This window comes from Notamacropus eugenii, chromosome 6 (genome assembly GCF_028372415.1).
Source record: "Notamacropus eugenii isolate mMacEug1 chromosome 6, mMacEug1.pri_v2, whole genome shotgun sequence".
In the NCBI taxonomy this organism is placed as follows: Eukaryota; Metazoa; Chordata; class Mammalia; order Diprotodontia; family Macropodidae; genus Notamacropus; species Notamacropus eugenii.
Window position 1 is genome coordinate 236,546,996 of NC_092877.1, and position 19,809 is coordinate 236,566,804.

Here is a 19,809-nt window from a genome sequence, read left to right on the forward strand (position 1 = left end):
CTAGGTGTATGACCCTATGAAAGTCATATAACTTCTGTCTACCTCAGTTCCCTCATATGTAAAATAAAAATAATAATAGCGCTTGCCTCCCAGGGTTATTGAGAGAATCAAGTGAGCTAATATTTAAAAGTGTTTTGCAAATATTATTTTTACCAATATAACTATTTCTATTACCCAATGTCATATATCTAGTTAAGTAGAAGTATTAGAATTCAAATGTAAGTTCCAAATATGTCTTTTAAAAATATTCATCAAATGATCATGATATAATATTTTAAATAATAATATAGTAAAATTTTATAGACAGATTACATCACTCCTGTAAACACTGAAAAACAAGTAATTTATTTTCCACTTAGTCCTGTGAAATGAAAATCTGTTTATTGCATAATTGGTTTATTACAGTTTAAATTCATATAAGTTCTTGACCAGGTTTTTTCTTCTTCAGTCTATTCAGGCTTTACCAAACAACTCTAACTATTAGACAGCACTATATAGAAATGGCTTCATCTGATCTACACAGCCATTTTGTGGTAAAGGTGAAACAGGAATGACTACTGTTTTATAAAAGCAGAAACCAAGAAGTTATTTTCCCAAAGTAAACACAGGCAGATGATTAATTTTTTTTTGATAGGGAATATCAAGTTATTTTTTAAGGAAACAAACTAGTTTGGAGGGATATGGATGTAATTGGACTCAGATCGCACTTCTAGTTCTGAATGGGAATAAAGCAAATGCAGCTGAATGAGCAGACAGCATAGCACTTTGGAGAAAGCACTGAGTCTGGGGTCATAGAAACAAGAGAGGAGTTGTATCCAAATTTCTCTTCTGACATGTTCCGTATGACAATGGGTAAGTCACTGCCTCCTTGAGCTTTGGTTTACTTCTCCATAAAATAAGAAGGTTAGATTAATGAAGTTTGAAAGGAATAGCTTCCAGGAAATAAGGAGGTGACTTTTTTTCAACTTATGTTCATTTTATATGGACATTATTATGTTCAGTTTGTAAAGGACATGGATGCCAGAGATGAGATTTACCATATACTCTTCAGCTGGAGAAGACCTAAGATATTATATTGTCCAAGACCTTCATTTTACAAAAAAAGAAACTGAAGCCCTCAGAAGATTAATTATTTTTCAAAAGTCAAATAGGTAACATGTGGCATTTGTATTTTTAGACTCAAAGGACAGAATCAGGAAGAAAGTGTAATGTTTGCAAAGACACTAATTTAGTTTTGATGCAAGGAAAAATTTCCTCACAATTAAAGTTATGTCAAAATAGAACAGGATGCCTCTGAAATTATTGGACGTCCTCTTTCCTAGAGATCATCACTCAAAGGCTGAAAGATGATCAGTTATCGGAGATGTTGTGTGGGGATTCTTGCTTTCCAGTATGGTTTGAAGTGATGGCCAGGGAAGACCCTTCCTACTCAGAAATTCTATAACATTCTGTCTGTGAAGTCCCATAATTCTATAAAATGTTTTTGGACCTCTGCTATGTTATTAACTGACTCATAACACCGAGGTCCAAGTGAAAATATCTTTCCTCATCTTTCCTCACTTCCTTTCATTTACTTCATTGATTCAAAACACACCTTTGTTACTATGGTGATAAGTGCCACTGGAATTTACAAGCAACTAAACCAGAATGGAGTGAAAGCTTATTTACTGCTTTGGAAAAGATATTCTTCAGATGTTCATTTGTAATCAAACTCCTCACACATAAAAATAAATGATTAAACAGGTAATACTGCTGTCTAATAATGCTCAATTGAATTCAGCAAAGGACATGAGTTTCATTCATTCCAGTCTGTATTGTGCAAAGCACTAATATTTAAGGCTATGTTTTTATGTCTGCATTATATCTGTAGCATTGCCAAGGTTTTAGCCTTCTGAGTCAGGAGTTTTGAGGAAGAGCACTCTTTATTTGAAGATTTGAAGATACTGATTCATGACTTTGGTTTCCTCCATGACTGATTACAACTATCTCTTGGCCAGGCTTTCTGGCACCATTGTTAATAAATTCCAACTGGGTCAAAATTCTTCAAAGGTTCTTGACCTTATCTAAATCTAGTCAACACATCACCGTTAGAACATGCTGACTAGATATCGCTTTTCTTTTATTATCTTATTTACCAAAGATAACATCAGTCAGCATTATTTAAGTATTCGTTTTCTGTGGATTTCTTTAGAGAGTTATGATTGAATAAAACATCTTCTATAGGAGCATTTACAAATTTGAATAGGTGTTATAAACAGTTTTCATAAAACTACTGTCATCTCCAAGCACAAAACATTGTATTTTGGTGATTAAGAGATATACTTGCTTTAAAACAATGGAAGTTACAGATAACAATGATGTGAAATAAATAAAGCACTTCGCAAACTGTAAAGCACTATATGAGGGCTAGCTAGGATGATGATAGTAGGTTTGCTTTTAAACTACAGAATACAGTTCTTAAAATGATAGTGTCACAATTCACCTTCTATACATCCACCCTGTGTCTAAAATGAGCATTCTGAATGGTCTTTAAACATTGTGATAGTCCCTCCGTTCCAATTAAACATATGAGAATTGTCATAATAGATGGATTCTTTAAATATCAAAATGTCCAAGATAGAGGATTATAGGGATTTCTTGCTTGCCTACAGTGCAACCAGTGATGCCAAATCACCAGATTGTAGTGTAGTTCAAAGTTAATTGAGCCATATTTTCACTATGAAGAATGGAAGACGATTTTTCAGAAGAGTGAATTCCTATGACCACTTGATTTCACCTTATTTTGTGCTCGTTCCTACACTAAAACCTCTATCTTCTATAGTCAAAGCTATCATGAGAAAAGAGGATATTCATTTCTGTACTCTTGATTGGACAAGTTCATGAACCCAAGTAATTATAGGGATAATTACCTTAATGTAAGATACCTTAGATGCCAGTGAAATTGAACAACAGAAAAATCATAGATGATTATGGGAACATTTTGTGGTAGAAAATGAGAGGCGATAGTATTGAAGGGAAAAGTACAGGATTTGGCTTTGACAAGAAGGGTCAACTCTTCATTGCAAAATAGAGAGAATAAAGGAAAAACAGAATTGAGCATCATGTCAAGGGTTTTGAAAGAGAGGGAGATCAAGATAAAACTTAGAGTAAATGGCCTCTGTTCAAAAGGGTCAAGACCCCGAGCAACATGAGAATTTTTGGCAATGAGGGAGGGCTGCTTTTGGAGTAGTCCAAACTTATGGCAACTGCCTGTGGTGCTCTCTTGTCATATCCCAGAATAATCGCAATAATGCTGCTTCTGCTAACTACCTACTTGGGCCTTTTTCCCACTGGAAAGAGAAATAGGTACCTGGCTGACTTGAGTCAGTCAGGGCAGGGTAAAAGAAGATTAATGTCATAAGGGAAACAGCTGCTTGATATGTAACAACCCTATATTCCTGATGTTTTGCCCAGGTATATAATTCTCCACCCCTGTCTCCTACCCAGAGATATCAAAATTAAAGACCACTTACTGCTTTCTAAATAAATTTTATTTTTTTATTTTTCTGTACTTCACAAAAATCAATATCACTCATTCTCTCTCAGTGCTCAAATCTCCCATGAATTAAAAAATAAGTCTTCACTTTTATCAGCTAATCATATTTAAGGAAAACAAAATTATGCATTGTCCATGTCTAAAAACGAATTATTGCATTTTGCATCTCAGATCATCTCTTTGTCAGGAGCTTGTTTCTTCATTGGTCCTCTGAGTCATGATTGCACTGATTAGTATTTTTAAATATTTCAAGGTTATTTTTCTTTAAATTGTTGTTGTAACCACCCTCCTGAGGCTCCACAATTCTGACTGATGAATGGTCTGCCCAGAACAATTTCAGGAGGGGCATCTGTGTTCATAATGAATTTTTGTTAATGTAATCTTGCTTCTAAATAGGAAGATCTTTTCCATTCATGAATAGGCCCATGTGACCTGCTTAAGTCACATGGAAGCCTAAGTCACATGTGGTGGGAGGAGTTGGCTGAACAGGTAGGACAGGAAGTAGTGGAGCAAAAAGGTGGAACACGAAGAGGTGGAGTTAGAGTGGCACTGAGAGGAAGGTGGTCAGACTAATCAGAGCTGGGAAGGACAGAGGAAGCTGGCAGCTGGTTGTGAGTGATAGAAGAGCATTTTGCTTGAGAGCAGGCCTGATAATTTGTATAGATTTTTTGGTTACTATGATGGATTCGGCTTTCAGGTATTTGAACAAAGGTTTTGGTTCTGTCTTCCAGGTGGAGGGTATATTGTATTTCATGATTCAGAATTGTGCTGACATATTCATGGCTACCATAGGCATTGGCACTACAGCATCATCCATTGTTCACTTCAATCACAATTGAACTCTTCAGACTTCTTCACCTGCTACTCATCATCCATTACCTTGCTCCCTCTTAGGTATGCTTTCCACTCCCTTTCCAGATTGTCTTTATATATTCTTTATGTATTGTGGCCTTCAGTTATATATTCTCTCTCTCTCTTCCTTCCCCTACCTTTCACCATCTTTCCCTCTCTCTATCATAAAATTGTTCACCTGTTCTTATCATTTCATTCTCTATCACTTCATAGAAGCTCCACCAACACTCCACTAGTGTGAATCCACCCAATGCTCCTATCACTACCCTCTCATTCTGGCTTGTGTAAGAGGTGGGCAACTCTGACAATCCTTTCCTGCCTTTTGGGAAGAAAAGATGACTCGATCCAAATTCCCTAGACCCATAGCTGTGGTAAACAAACAGCTTTTATGGAAAGAGCCTCCTGATTAATGATACGGCCCAGAGCCACACCTCCATGTTTGTGGAATAAATTTCTCACCGTCTAAATTTCCCAGGTCCTGGAACAAAACCTTAGTCCCACCCCACTTCTTTACCCCTATAAAGATTACAGTTTGGGATTACATAATTTTGTAACTTGTACCCATAGAACCATGGGCAAAGCACTTCATCTTTCTAAAAGAGGCTTCTTATCTTTGGAAAGGAGATTACAATTTTTATACCACCAAACTCACAGAGTAGTTGTGAGAAAAGCACATTGTAAACTGAAAGAGCTATATATATGTGAACCAGTATTATTATTCCATAACTTGACATTAAGTGCCATTAACAGAATAGAATAGGGAGTTGTATTGACCATGTGTACGAGCCATTATGGCATTTTTTATGTTCTTAAGGTTGCTTCCCAGTTTTGATTCTATTTTATGTTTCCACTTTAGTACAAAGTGACTAGATGGAAGGAGTCATTAAGGTGTAGAGATTGATTTAATATGAACAGCCTTTATTTTACCAAGGGTGTCTTCCCCCAAATCTGATTGTTAAATTATGACAGTAGTAAGTGACTTACTTTGTGTGCATGTCAAAATATAGATTACTATAATGGTTCTGGGGATTGACTGGAAAGTGCAAATTTTACAGATTCTTTTAAGATAGATTAAACAGGTTTTTGTTCCTTAGCTATGAGAGTAAGAAATTTAAGACCTGAAAAGCAAATGAAATTTGAAGTTGCATCCGTTTTCTCCTTCTTAGAAAAAGCATGTCATGTTACACTTTTAAGGAAGATAGTATATATCAACACTCTTGCTTTTCTGACTGATCAATTTTAATTGACAGATCACCTTTCTAAGGATATTTCAACTTGTGTCTACAAATCAGTAATTCAGATGGATTCTCTATTGAAAGAGCAGAAAAAAAAAAGAAAACTTTATGCATTTTGAGTGGGTTAACTTTTATTAGTCATATTTTTCTTTTTGTTTTGTACTGTTTATTTGCTTATTGATTTTACAGAAAGAATAAAAGCACTGCATGCAGGTAAGTGTCTACTTTTGTAAAAAACTGAGTACATTACACTGTTCAGTGAAACGTCCGGAGCTCTCTGAAATACAGCCATGTCAAAAAGGAGACATTGTTTATCAGCCACAGGAGGTTAAAACTGATTTCTTATCAGATATATCCACCAATACACGCATTTTTTATAATAAGTCAATACTTCTCTACTTGTGGAGCTGAAGGCTAAGAATCTGCTGATTCTATGAGAACCACAGAGATTTGAGCACTAACTCAGGACATCTGAGGTAGAGCATAAACCTTCAGGATGTGCAATGGATTTGTCAGGACCATATCTTTTTTGCTCAACAGCACCCATTGGGGGAGTTTTAATACCACCTGATATTCAAACTAATGAATGGAGAGTCATCTATTAAATAATTAGAAATGTTCAGATCTTTGATTTTACATTTCTAGTCTAGTCATCAAAGACAAAAATGTTAAAAACTCTAAAAGAAAGATTTTCATCTTTTATTGTAATCTGAAGTATGAAATCTTAAAAAATACTGTTCTTTAAAATTTTCAGGAGTTTTAAAATTTTCAGAATGGTAAAAAGTTTTTCCTCTGTCCCCTCCCCTACAGAATAATGATACCTTTTCCTGGTACAAGCCATGAAGTAGCCAGACAGCAGCAGAATGACTACATAAATAAACTTGTCATTCTTCTATCAGCAGAGTTTTCAGAGGAAAAAAAAAAGTAACGATAGTGAAATTGGAAGACTTAAGGAAAGCCATTTATGCTGCCCTGGAGAATACAAATCAATAAAAGTTCATGGCTGAGAGGTTCTCATTGATTGGAACATACTGGTAGCACAGTAATTTCCAAACTCAACGTAGAGTTTGCCAACCACACCACCTTTTCTGATTGTATCCAATAAAATGTTATGACCTAAAACAGCTACCTCCACTATGGACCCCTCCAATGTCTTTACGTGTTTGACTCTTAACATGACCAGGTTGGAATCAGGACATTTAAAATGTAGTTTGTACACCTCACAAAATGGCTTTGATTGAAAGCATGTTTACCATTAAGATGCTTTAAAGAAAATAATACAGTGAAGAACTTTGAATATTTTCTTTAAAAATTTATTAAATTTATTCTGAATGTGTTTGTTCCTAGATGTTGCTAACAACTTCTCTGTTAATTCATTAGGTGTATATAACACAGCATGGGTAGTCTTGGTAAATTGTTGCATGCTGAGATGCCAGTAGCTTTCACTTCCAAACCAGGAGGATCAATATTCTGAAAGCTGCTTTAGTTTTAATGGCCCCTCAAACATAGCCCTTCTGTGCAAGATATTGTGTAAGAGCCATGCCAAATGAAGTAGGATGTTTGGCCTGGAGAGAGAATAACAAAGTATAGTCAGAGGAAGGTCCCACCCTAATGGAACTTTACAGTCTCAAACCACTGAAAGAAAGAAGACAGGGGAGGAGAGAAATTTAAGCAGGATGGCTCAAAAACTGGTGAGTACTACAAAATATTTCCAGAATCCTCCTTTAAGAGTTTTAGGGTCATGTAATGGTAGCTAAATTTTATAATTAATAAACTTGGACTCCCAAAGCATGAACCAAACTATATCATTTGTTGTCTTTAATATGTCCCACGTGAAAAAAAAATTACTATGTAATCCTGCACTAAATATTTAGAGATATTTGGATTATATATATTTCTATAATAACTACAGAAATGGAAAAAAAATCATTGTAAAGCAATGCTTCTGAGTAATCATTGTGGTATAACAGAAAGAAAATTAGCTCCAGAAATCAGAAGATTTCAGTTAAAACCCAACCTCTGATGTTTATTACCTATGGGACCCTAGGCAAGTCAATTAACTTTCTTGAGCCTTCAGTTTCTCCTTAGTCAAAGGGGGGGGGGGGAGGGAATGGAACGGAGCAGGTGGGACTAGATGACTTCTGACGTTCCTTTCAGCTCTAAATTTATGATCTAACAAATCCAGCAATTGCTACCATGGCTAACAGTATATGTATAAGGAACTCAATAAATATTTTTGAATTCATCTGACTTACTCATATTCTGCAGAAGATAAAAGTATAAATCTAATCTAGAATCAAACAGGTTTTTTTTTTAATTCATGAATGACAGATAAGTGATGGGTAATTTGAAGGAAGTAAGCATATCAACTTTTGAAGACTGTGTTATGGAGGACCACTGATCTCAGCCCCCTTTCTACCCCACCTCCTGCTCCAATGCTATTTTTTGTTCATTCCTATGGCATAAATATTTTTGTTCCTTCCTGGTTCTGAACAGACCACTCATCTAAAACAGCATCACTAAAACTGTTAAATTATTGTTTTCTGATTTGCTTTATAGAATAGTAACATCAAATTTGGAAGGAAACTTATGTCTGAAAAAGAATTCATTCTGTACATACCCAAGAGGGGTCAACTAGTCTTTGCTTAAAGACTTCTAATGAGTAGAAGCTACTGCCTCATAACGAAGACATTTTGTTTTGAGGAAGCACAAATTATTGGAAATTTCTTCCTGACATCAAGCCAAAGTCTACCTTTTTAAAATTTCTACCCATTTCTATTCTATTTATTGGGACCAATGAGAACCAATATATTCCCTCTTCCAAGTGACAGTGCTCCAAATACTTGAAGAACATTTAACTGTTTTCTTTCGCAGGGAGATATCCTGCTGCATTGAATGATTGTGGCCTCTAAGATCTCTTCGATTTTAAATTCATGAACTTATGATCTTTAATATGGTGTGATCTCTAGACCTTTAACCATCCTGTTATCTCCCCAGAGGGTTATTCCCCAACAGACAAATGACCTTAATAAAATGCAGTATCAATATCTCAGCAAAATACTGCAGATATAGTTTAATAAGTACAGAATACCAGGGAACGATGGAAGTTTCCCCTTTCTAGTCCTGAGCACTATGTCCCTCTCAATAGTTTAGGACAGAGTTGTCTTTGTTTGCCACATCACATAGTTCAATCAAACTGAACTTGCTCCCCACTAAAATACAACCAGATATTTTTCACATGACTTCTGTTTCCTTCCCCACTGTGTGTTTATGAAATTGATCTTTTTAATCCAACTATAGCACTTTATGTTGTTATTTTCCTATGCAATTTCATCATTTTAGAATTCACTCAGTGTTCCAGTATGTCAAGACATTCTTGGATCCTGACCATAATCTTTGCCTATATCCAATTCCTGGTCAAGAAATGTTAAACCTTGCAGGCATTAGCATAGATCCATTGGTGTATTACACTATAGGTCTGCTTCCTAGCTGATGCTGCACCATTAATGACTATCCTTTGAAAATAACCATTCAATCAGTTCTAGATTTATCCATTTATAATAACATTCAGCATACATGTCTCCCTCTTCTTCACAAAAATAGCATGAGATTTTTCAAATTATTTTGGTAAGTCCAAGATAAATTATATCTATAAGGTTTCTCTAATTTACCAGTCTACTGATCATTTTGGATCTAAAGACAATACTACTCTGATGGCAGAATATGGAAAAGAATTAAGAAGCCTCTTGATGAAGGTGAAAAGGGAGAGAATAAAAGATGGCTAGAAGTTTGACATAAAAAACAAAATGAAGATCATGGCAACTAGTTCTATCATTTTCTGGAAAATAGGAGAAAAAATGGAAGTAGTGTCTGATTTTACATTCTTGGGTTCAAGAATCACCTGAGAAAATGACTACAGCCATAAAATTAAAAGATTCCTTGTAAGGAGAAAGATTCCTTGTACTAAAAAAACAGAGATATCACCTTGTCAGCATAAGTCCATATAGTCAAAGCGATGTCAGTTTGCTTGTTTTTCTATAACAATATATGACTGTGAAAGTTGGAATATAAGGAAGGCTGAGCATGACACAATTGACACTTCTGAACTGTGATGCTGGAGAACACTTTTGAGACCCCCATGGAAAGCAAAGAGATAAAATCATTTAATAGTTAGAGAAATTAAGTCAGGTTATTCACTGAAAGGTCAAATACTGAAGCTGGAGCTCAAATAATTTGGCCACATAATGAGAACATAAGACTGATTGGAAAAGACTCTGATGATGGGAAAGATTAAAGGCAAAAAGAAATGGGGATGACAAAGGAAGAGATGGATAGATAGTGTCATGGAAAAAACACAGAGACTTCAAGAGTTGAAAGACAGTAGAGGATAGAAGGCCTAGTGTGCTCATGAAGAATTGGACACAAGTGAATGACTGAAAAACAAAGCATGTCCAAAATGGGAGAAAAAAATTAATATGGAATGTCTCGCTCTTAAAGTATTATGCCCCCTCTGAGATTATTAGTTTCTTTACTAGATGTTTATTTACTGTCCCTTTATTGTAATTCTAGAGTTTTGTTAGTCATCAAAGTCAGTACCAATAGCCAATATTTTATAGGTACAACACACACATATGTATACACATACATATGATAATGTAAAATATATTTTATACATATATGTCACATAATTGGAAAAACAATAAGTTAATACACAAAGTAATACATTTTATTATAGGAAAAGCCTTCATTGAATCCATGAGTGAAAGAAGAATTCATAGTGTCTCAAGGGAGTAAAGCTGTAAGAATTGCTAAATTTCTTTGGAAAGAGAAAAGTGATGCAACAAATAAAATAATTGTAATACTAGCACCAATACTATCAACTTTGAAAATGACCACAAACCTCTTCACTCTTATTAAGTAACAGATTGCCAGAGAAGCAGAAAAGAATTGGAAATATTTGGACACTTCCTGCAATGATGTTCATCACAATTTCCCTGATATTTTGCAAATTATTTTATGAGGATTTGTAGTAATATATATCCACATAATTACTATATGTTATAATAGAATACGATTAAAATATATAAAATGAATCTCCTCATTCTCAAGTTTTAGCTCGTCATAGTTCCTGAACTCAAAATGTTTCAGTTTGGTAGGACTTGTCAGAGGCTATATTCCAACTCCAAATTTCTTTCTGTCCCTTTTAGAGGGAAAGGAATAAGCATTTATTAGGAACCTACCATGTGCTAGGAACTGTGCTAATCACTTAATAAGTATCCTTTTGTTTTATCTCAATTAATTCTTAACACAAGAGTTGGATGTTGTTATTACTCCCATTTTATAGTTGAGGAAACTTGAGGCTGAAGGAGATTAATAGACTTCAATTTAATTGATTAGGGTCAAACACCTAGTAAGATGCTGGGCTAGAATTAAACTCATGTCCTGATTCCCAGTCCCGTACTCTTTTTAAAATACCTCCTTGTTGCCTTTAGCAAAAAATGATGTAACTTCCCTTGACATAGCTTCTCATTTTCATTTTTTTCATGAAATTAATATGGTTATCTTCCCTGCTGGAGAAATATCATTCATAGTGTAAACTTTAGCAACCAAATAAGAAAAACACTATCGAAGAAAGTGTTTGTGCAAGCTATAAATGTGTGCCATTTCATATGAAGTATCTATATCCAAATCTGAACTTAAATTCTTCAAATCCCATAGAAAATGATTTCAAAAATCTTGTGGCAATTTAAAAAACTTTACAATTAATAATCAATCTGAGCTATTTTTTCTAGTTTTATACTAAAAAGGGTGGTATTCTTGACAGTTATCATACCTATTTTAAAAAAAGTATAAATATATATGTCATTCTCTCATGATTATAATCTTTCCTGTTTGTGTAATACATGTTTGAACTTCATAATGTCTTTTTCATTTCTTTAATATTTAATACAATCAATATTTTGCTCTTTTATTTTTATTTTTTTTCTGTTCTTGCCCTAAGTATTCTTCTTTTTTAAAAAATTTATTTAAATTTTAACATTCATTTTCACAAAATTTGGGGTTCCAAATTTTTTCCCCATTTCTCCCCTCCCCCCACCACTAAACATTGAGCATTCTGATTGCCCCTATCATCAATTTGCTCTCTCTTCTATCATCCCCCCCTTCCCTTGTCCCCATCTTCTCTTTTGTCCTGTAGAGCCAGATAACTTTCTATACCCCATTACCTGTATTTCTTGTTTCCTAGTAGCAAGAACAGTACTTGACAGTTGTTCCTAAAACTTTGAGTTCCAACTTCTCTTCATCCCTCCCTCCCCATACATTCCCTTTGGAAGGCAAGCAATCAATATAGGCCATATCTGTGTAGTTTTGCAAATGACTCCCATAATAGTCATGGTGTGTAAGACTAACTATATTTCTCTCCATCCTATCCTGCTCCTCATTGCTTCTATTCTCTCTCTTGATCCTGTCCCTCCCCAAAAGTGTGACTTCAAATTGCTCCCTCCTCCCATTGCCCTTCCTTCCATCATCCCCCCCCACCCTGCTTATGCCCTTCTCCCTGACTTTCCTGTATTGCAAGATATGTTTTCATACCAAAATGAGTGTGCATTTTATTCCTTCCTTTAGTTGAATGTGATGAGATTAAACTTCATGTTTTTCTCTCACCTCCCCTCTTTTTCCCTCCACCAAAAAGTCTTTTGCCTGCCTCTTTTATGAGAGATAATTTGCCTCATTCCATTTCTCCCTTTCTCCTCCCATTATATTTCTCTCTCACTGCTTAATTTCATTTTTTGAAGATATGATCCCATCCTATTCCATTCCCTCTGTGCTCTCGGTCTCTGTGTGTGTGTGTGTGTGTGTGTGTGTGTGTGTGTGTGTGTGTATGTAATCCCATCAACAACCCAGATACTGAAAAGTTTCAAGAGTTACAAATATTGTCTTTCCATGTGGGAATGTAAACAGTTCAACTTTAGTAAGTCCCTTATGACTTCTCTTTGCTGTTTACCTTTTTATGCTTCTCTTCATTCTTCTGTTTGAAAGTCAAATTTTCTTTTCAGCTCTGGTCTTTTCATCAAGAATGCTTGAAAGCCCTTGATTTCAGTGAAAGACCATTTTTTCCCCTGAAGTATTATACTCAGTTTTTCTGGGTAGGTAATTCTTGGTTTTAGTCCTAGTTCCTTTGACTTCTGGAATATCATATTCCATGTCCTTAGATCCCTTAATGTAGAAGTTGCTAGATCTTGTGTTATCCTGATTGTATTTCCACAGTACTTGAATTGTTTCTTTCTAGCTGCTTGCAATATTTTCTCCTTGACCAGGGAATTCTGGAATTTGGCCACAGTGTTCCTAGGAGTTTCTCTTTTTGGATCTCTTTCAGGAGGTGATCGATGAATTCTTTCAATATTTATTTTACCCTCTGGTTCTAGAATATCAGGGAAGTTTTCCTTGATAGTTTCATGAAAGATGATGTCTAGGCTCTTTTTTTGATCATGGCTTTCAGGTAAGCCCATAATTTTTAAATTGTCTCTCCTGGATGTATTTTCCAGGTCAGTTGTTTTTCAAATGAGATATTTCACATTATCTTCTATTTTTTCATTCTTTTGGTTTTGTTTTATGATTTCTTGGTTTCTCATAAAGTCATTAGCCTCCATCTGTTCCATTCTAATTTTGAAAGAACTATTTTCTTCAGTGAACTTTTGAACCTCCTTTTCCATTTGGCTAATTCTGCTTTTTAAAGCATTCTTCTCTTCATTGGCTTTTTGAACTTCTTTTGCGTTAGCCTACTGAGTTAGCCTATTTTTCAAGGTGTTATTTTCTTCAGCATTTTTTTGGGTCTCCTTTAGCAAGGTGTTGACCTGCTTTTCATGCTTTTCTTGCATCTCTCTTATTTCTCTTTCCAGTTTTTCCTTCACCTCTCTAACTTGATTTTCAAAATCCTTTTTGAGCTCTTCCATGGCCTGAGCCCATTGAATATTTATTTTGGATGTTTGGGATACAGAAGCCTTGAATTTTATGTCTTTCCCTGATGGTAAGCATTTTTCTTCCTCATCAGAAAGGATGGGAGGAGATATCTGTTCACCAAGAAAGTAACCTTCTATGGTCTTATTTTTTTTCCCTTTTCTGGGCATTTTCCCACCCAGTTACTTGACTTCTGAGTTTCCTTTCCAAACCCACCTCTCCACCAGATCCACCCAGCTTGTACTTGGGGATTGAGATTCAAATGCTGCTCCCCAACCTCAGGGCTTTCTGCAGGGGCGGGGCTGCTATTCAGTGTGAGATTAAGTTCAGGTGCTGGGGTGGGGGCAGGGCCACCACACAGGGCTCAGTTCCCTCAGGGGGTTTATGCAGACACCTTCCACAATGGATCAGGCCTCCTGCCTTCTTTGGGAGCCCCTGTCCACCCCTGCCTCCACTGCTGCCTCCCGAGGGGGTCTGAGTTATGGGGACACCCCACTCCCCTCTCAGCCAGATAAAGAGACTCTCTCATTGACCTTTGGCACCTGTGGGTGGAGGGACCTGCACGGCTGCTGGACATTCTGTCCCTGAAGCCTGCTCGGATCTCCTCTTCTCAGTGCCACATGGCCAAGGCAGGGCTGGGCTCTGCTCCAGGTCCAGTGCACAACAGACCTTTTGGGTCAGTTTTTCAGGGCTCTCTGGAACAGAAATCTCCTCCACTCCATTGTTCTGTGGCTTCTGCTGCTCCAGAATTTGTTGGGAGTCCTTCTTTACAGGTATTTTATGGGCTGTGAGTTTGGAGCTAGTATATGTGTATCTTTCTATTCCACCATTTTGGCTCCTCCCCTGCTCTTTTATTTTTAACCAAACTAAAGAGTAACTGAGTAGAATTTTCTCATTCTTCTTCCTTCTCCAAAATCTAACATAGTATTGGTAAGCTCTTTTTCTTTACTTCCTCACCTACTATTATTAATGTTTCTCTATCTAATTAGAAAGAAGAGACCTGCCAACTATAGCTAGGGACACATTCTTCTAATGTGAAATAGTAGCGCCATGTGCAGTGAAATAGAAAGAGTACTAGATTTGGATTCAGGGGACCACAGTTTGAATTACATAACTACATCTCGTATTGTTGGTAAGTTGCTTAACCTTTATCAGCCTCAGTTTTTCTTACTTGGAGATGCAAGATTTTGGATTATATAATCTTTAACTTTCTTCTTTCCCTTTTTATTATTTTTTTTCCTTAATAGCATTTTATTTTTTCAGTTACATGTAAGGATAGTTTTCAACATTCATTTTTGTAAAATATTGAGTTACCTATTTTTCTCCCTCCATCCCTTCCTCTTCCCTAAGACATCAAGCAATGTATACAGGTTATACATGCACAATCATGTTAAAGATAGTTCCACATTAGTCACGTTGTGAAAGAAGAATCAGCATGAAAGGAAAAAAAAAACATGAGAAAGAAAAAACAAAAAAGTGAAAATGGTAACGTTTTGATCTGCATTCATACTTCATAATTCTTTCTCTGGATGTCAACCTTTAACTTTCAATTCATCTTTAGTGTCTTAATTGTGGCACAGTCTTTAGTAAATAATAAAGGTCTCCATGGAGTCACATGACATTTGAAGAGGAATTACAGAAAATTAAGATGCAAGAAAGGATCTACATTTGCACATCAGTTTTCTTCTAATTACTTATCTCTTTTCTGATTAATCTTTGTGGCATCTCTGTAGGGGACAGAGTATCAATTAGCCCTGAATCAATTGGAAATCTTTCTTATGACTTAAGAAAATGGTTCAAATAGCATATTTCTTGAATTTTGCTCCCAATGAATTGTCACCTAAATAAACAAAACAGTCCTCTGTTTCTTCCCTAAGAATGCTGGCGTCTTATAAGTGATAGGTCAAGACATTTGTTTAAAGTCACCTGGTGTGAAACAGTAATAAAAATGACATAAAATGCACCTCAGTAATCAATGTTTTCTTTTGTTTATGATTTTGTTGGAAGAACAGAAAAGAAAGATTTTATGACTGAATAGAAACATGTTATTCCATGACTGTGAATTTCCTAGGAGTTTTCAATAAGCAGAAAGAAACATGAAATAATTGTGTGAAAGTGGCATGAGAGAGCCCTTGCTATGGCCAGATTTGAAAAGGAGTTTATATAAAGTAGACTGCAGTTTATGAAGGTGGGACAATGTAATGGCAGCACAGACCATGGTTGCTACAGTACAATTAAAAATGCATACAGTTTAGAAAATAAAATCAGAAATCCCACATCTCAAAGTGCTCAATTTGCTTTCAAAACGATTCCCTCTTTATTTGAAAATTTTTTTTTCCTAAAGAGAAAGTAGTAGACAATAAGAAACAGGTGGTAGAGAAGCAAGGGGTTGGACTTGGTACCAGCTTAATAAATGTCTGTTTAATATTGGAAAATGTGAAAATCACTAGAAAATGCAATTTCCATTAATATAAGCAGTAGAAACAGGAGGAGAGATTTTAAAACGTTGAGGACAAGAACCACATTTTATTCACTTTCATGTTTCCGAAAGTATTTATCAGAATCCCCAAAGCATAGTAACTATTTGGTGCTTGTTAAATGGACTTGATTGATGCTAATGTGTCTTCCTTATCCCTACTGTTAATATGTGGTCACTAAAATATGCATTCAGCAATGATTGTATTCTTTATCACTGAATCCTGTTCATTTTATTTTCAACATATCAAAGTTTAGGGCCAGAAAAACAGGATTTCTTCATAACTCAGGCAGTCTTAAATAAGCACTAAGGTAGTATCTCTTTCCAACTCTGAAAAATAAGCCAGGTTCATAAATCCCTTCAGCTGATTTAAGGCAGACCATGCTTAATTAATGTAATTTGTCTTTAAACATAGCATATAAATATAGCCTATTTAAAATATGCAACCAAGAGCCACTATAATGTTGCTCAGTGGTGATAATTGTTAATCATGTTTATATAACATAGGTCAAAGCTAAGTAAATCATAAATATTAATGCATGCATTCTCTTATTTTCCATGACTGGAATTTTCTCACTCGTCTAAGACTCCTGGTTTCCCTGACTTCCTTTAAGTCCAACTTAAAATCCTAAACGCACAAGAATACTTTAAAATTTTACTTTGAAATAAAGATTTTCATTCTTTTATCTCTATTTCCTTTGCCTTGTGGATAAAAAAAAAAAAGAGTGAGACACTGAGACAATTTATACAGTTGGTCCTTTGAGGTATTTGTATATTCTGGTCTTTCTGGTATTAGATATTAACTTAGAAAAGAGAAGTCAAAGGAGGGAGATCACAGTTGTCTTCAAATATATGAAGCATTTTCAAGCAGAATAACAATTAGATTTCCTCAGAGGGCAGAATTAGTAGCAGTGAAATTTCAGAGAGGAAGATTTTGGCTCTATGTAAAGAAAGATTTGCTAACAATTAGTGGTGTGTTGAAATGAAATGAGTTGACTTTGGAATCCACGAGTTCCCCTACATTGGAAATTTTTAAACAGAGACAATTTCGCCATTGTCAAGAATGTTAAGGAGGTGATTCCTATTCAAATATATGTTGAACTAGCTGACTTCTCAGGTCCCTTCCAACAATGGGATTATATATTAATAAGGAGCTCTAACGTATTAGGTTGCATGAACGAGATCATGCTACTGATTTCAGTTCTCTGATTCACCATGTTTTTGGTTAAAAAGTTTACTAACAAGAGAGATGAAATATGAAATAGATGTTATGTCTAAACACTATAATAAATAATACCTTAGTGAAAAGCAAATCATAAAAAAGGAATAATAGATTTATCACAATTATGATGGAGTGGTAACTTCTTACTGAGGAATCTAAGAGAAGAATTTACTGGAGACACTACCAAATGATTTTGGTAAAAAATATATGTGATTTTGTACAAGGAAATACTTTTTCTAAAATTAAAAAGTTTGAGTTGAAGTGAATATACCAGATAAAGGCATGATATTCGCTCTGTATATGTAAAAAAGCAGAGATTTTGTTCCTGACTAGAATAAAAAATAATGAAATTAGCCGGAAGTCACCAGCTCTTCCAATCTCAACTGGCTAATCAAGATGAGAAAAAGGATAGAGAGCCTGCCATGTGAGCTCCACAAAGAAAGGCACATTCTCCTGTTAGTAATGTGTTGTCATAATTAGATAACGAATCTTATGGAAAGAATCCGAAGAGGTATTCTGATAAAGATGAACTTGCACGTTGATACCATCAGCATGGCATGGGAAGTCAGTCAAAATTATCTTGTTCCAAGAGCCTCAAATGAGGTGGTAGAGAAGGCTGGATCTAGAGGCTATTCCTTTCCTGTGAAATATACCAACTATGGAGACCTCAGGAAATAAAGGATATTCGTAGTGCTTGGAAATGATGCTATACAGCTAGGATAATCCATATTCTTAAACTGGGATTTATAAACCATTCTGAGCAGAGATAAGCAACTAAGTGGCATAAATGTAGACTTGGAATCAGGAAGATCTGAACTTCAATCCTGCCTCAGATGTTTTCTAGTTGTGTGACTATGGAGAAGTCATTTAACTTCTGTCAATCATTATTAGTTTCTTCATCATTCAATTAGGGATAAATAATAGTAGCTATCTCACAGTGTTGTGAGGATTAAATGAGATAATATTTGTGAAGCACTTAGCACAGTGTCTGGTACATAACAGGTATGTAATTTTTTCTTCCTCCTCTTCTTTTCCATTCCTCAGAGGAGAGCACTGGGAAACCACTGATAGGTGGAATGAACAATAAAGCGAATATAAAGCAAAGGAACCTCAGCAGAGATTACTAGGTTCACATTTTCCACTTTGTCTTTTCAATCTTGCCCCAAGTCAATATTCCTAACAACCAGGGGAGTTATGTGGATTCAAAAAGAGAAAAAAAAAACTTGATCATATCAGAAATTGCTGTCTATATTTCCGGTCTTGTCTAACTGCCCTTTTATTTCCTCTCCACTATTAATCCAGATATATTATAAATGATTCTTCTACATATTCTCCCATTCTCATGGTCTTGCCCCAAAGAATTCTTTTTCTGAATTTAAAAAGAAACCATTTTTGACCTTTGGAAACTATTCTCATTTCCAGATAGCCCTTTGCAATTTGCTAAGTGGAACCCCTGGATTATTTGAAGAAATACAGATTAGTTAACAAGGCTATGAGCATAGTTGAAGATGCCTTCTAACTCCAAGTCAGATAAGAGACTGGGATGATGGAATGCAAGTACAAAAAAAAAAACTTAAAGAACAGATAATCTTGGCCTCAGAATTCTGCTAGTTGTCTGCCTGGGTGAGATTGTAATAGCCCTATCTTTATGGCCAAAAGAATTCAACTCTCTTCTCCTATCTAGCATAGACCTCCCAGAAGTTGTAATCAAGTTAAGTTTATTAGAAAGCAATTAGAAGACTGGTAATCAACATTCATCAACTCTCCCTCCCCCCTTTTTGTTTTACAATACTTTAAATAGTGTTACTCAGTAATAGATTAGGTGGTGATTAGAATCAGGTGCCCTGGTTACTGCCTGCCTGCCACTGTACCTGCCTTTTGATATAGAATATATAAGATATATATTATAATTTTGATATATTGATATACAATATATAAGATATATACCCAGACTGTTACCCACAAAAGTGTTCTTCTCCCTTCTTCTGACACTAGTGAAATGTTAACTTCCAACAGCTTACATCATGGGTTGGTTGTTAGGAAAGCTCTTTATAAGCTAAAAACTGCTACATAAATGTGAGCAATAATGATACATAATGACTTAACAGAGTAATAAATTTGGTGAAATAACATTGTTTTTATTCCTGACCAAAAAAATAGCAAAACTTTTGAATCACTATAATAAAGTAGTATAATTCAAGAGATGATAAAATGTGTCTTCCTAGGCATCTTTGACTATAAATCTGACAACTCAATTCAAAGACTTCAGGACCTTTGAGTGAAGGTCAAAGGAAATATAAGATGATCTTTGAATGCCCCTTTCACCTTATGATTCTATAATTCTTTTATGTCTAGCTGAATCCCTGGGGGGTGGGGGGGGGTGAGATTCCCTCCCCCTTCTCTATTACTGGAATGTCCACTGCCTTAATGCAAGGGAGGAAAACTACTCCAAGAATCATTACCTGTGTTGGTCCCAGAGTAGAATTGGAGAAAAATGAATGGAAACTGAAAAAACCAAACAAACATATATACC

At 35.5% G+C, this 19,809-nt stretch overlaps 1 protein-coding gene across 5 annotated transcripts in view; it reads right to left on the reverse strand.

Moving 5' to 3' along the window:
* The window catches only part of GPC5 (glypican 5), a 2,038,323-nt gene that overhangs the window by 1,376,345 nt on the left and 642,169 nt on the right, over positions 1 to 19,809 (reverse strand). The window contains exon 6 of one of the 5 annotated variants that reach the window (XM_072622126.1): positions 6,920 to 7,187. The exons of the other annotated variants lie outside the window; for them this stretch is intronic. Within the exon in view, the coding sequence (XP_072478227.1) occupies positions 7,085 to 7,187 (103 nt within the window). The 3' untranslated portion in view covers positions 6,920 to 7,084. Of the gene's footprint in view, positions 1 to 6,919; positions 7,188 to 19,809 lie in introns of those variants that run through there. 5 annotated transcript variants of the gene reach the window in all.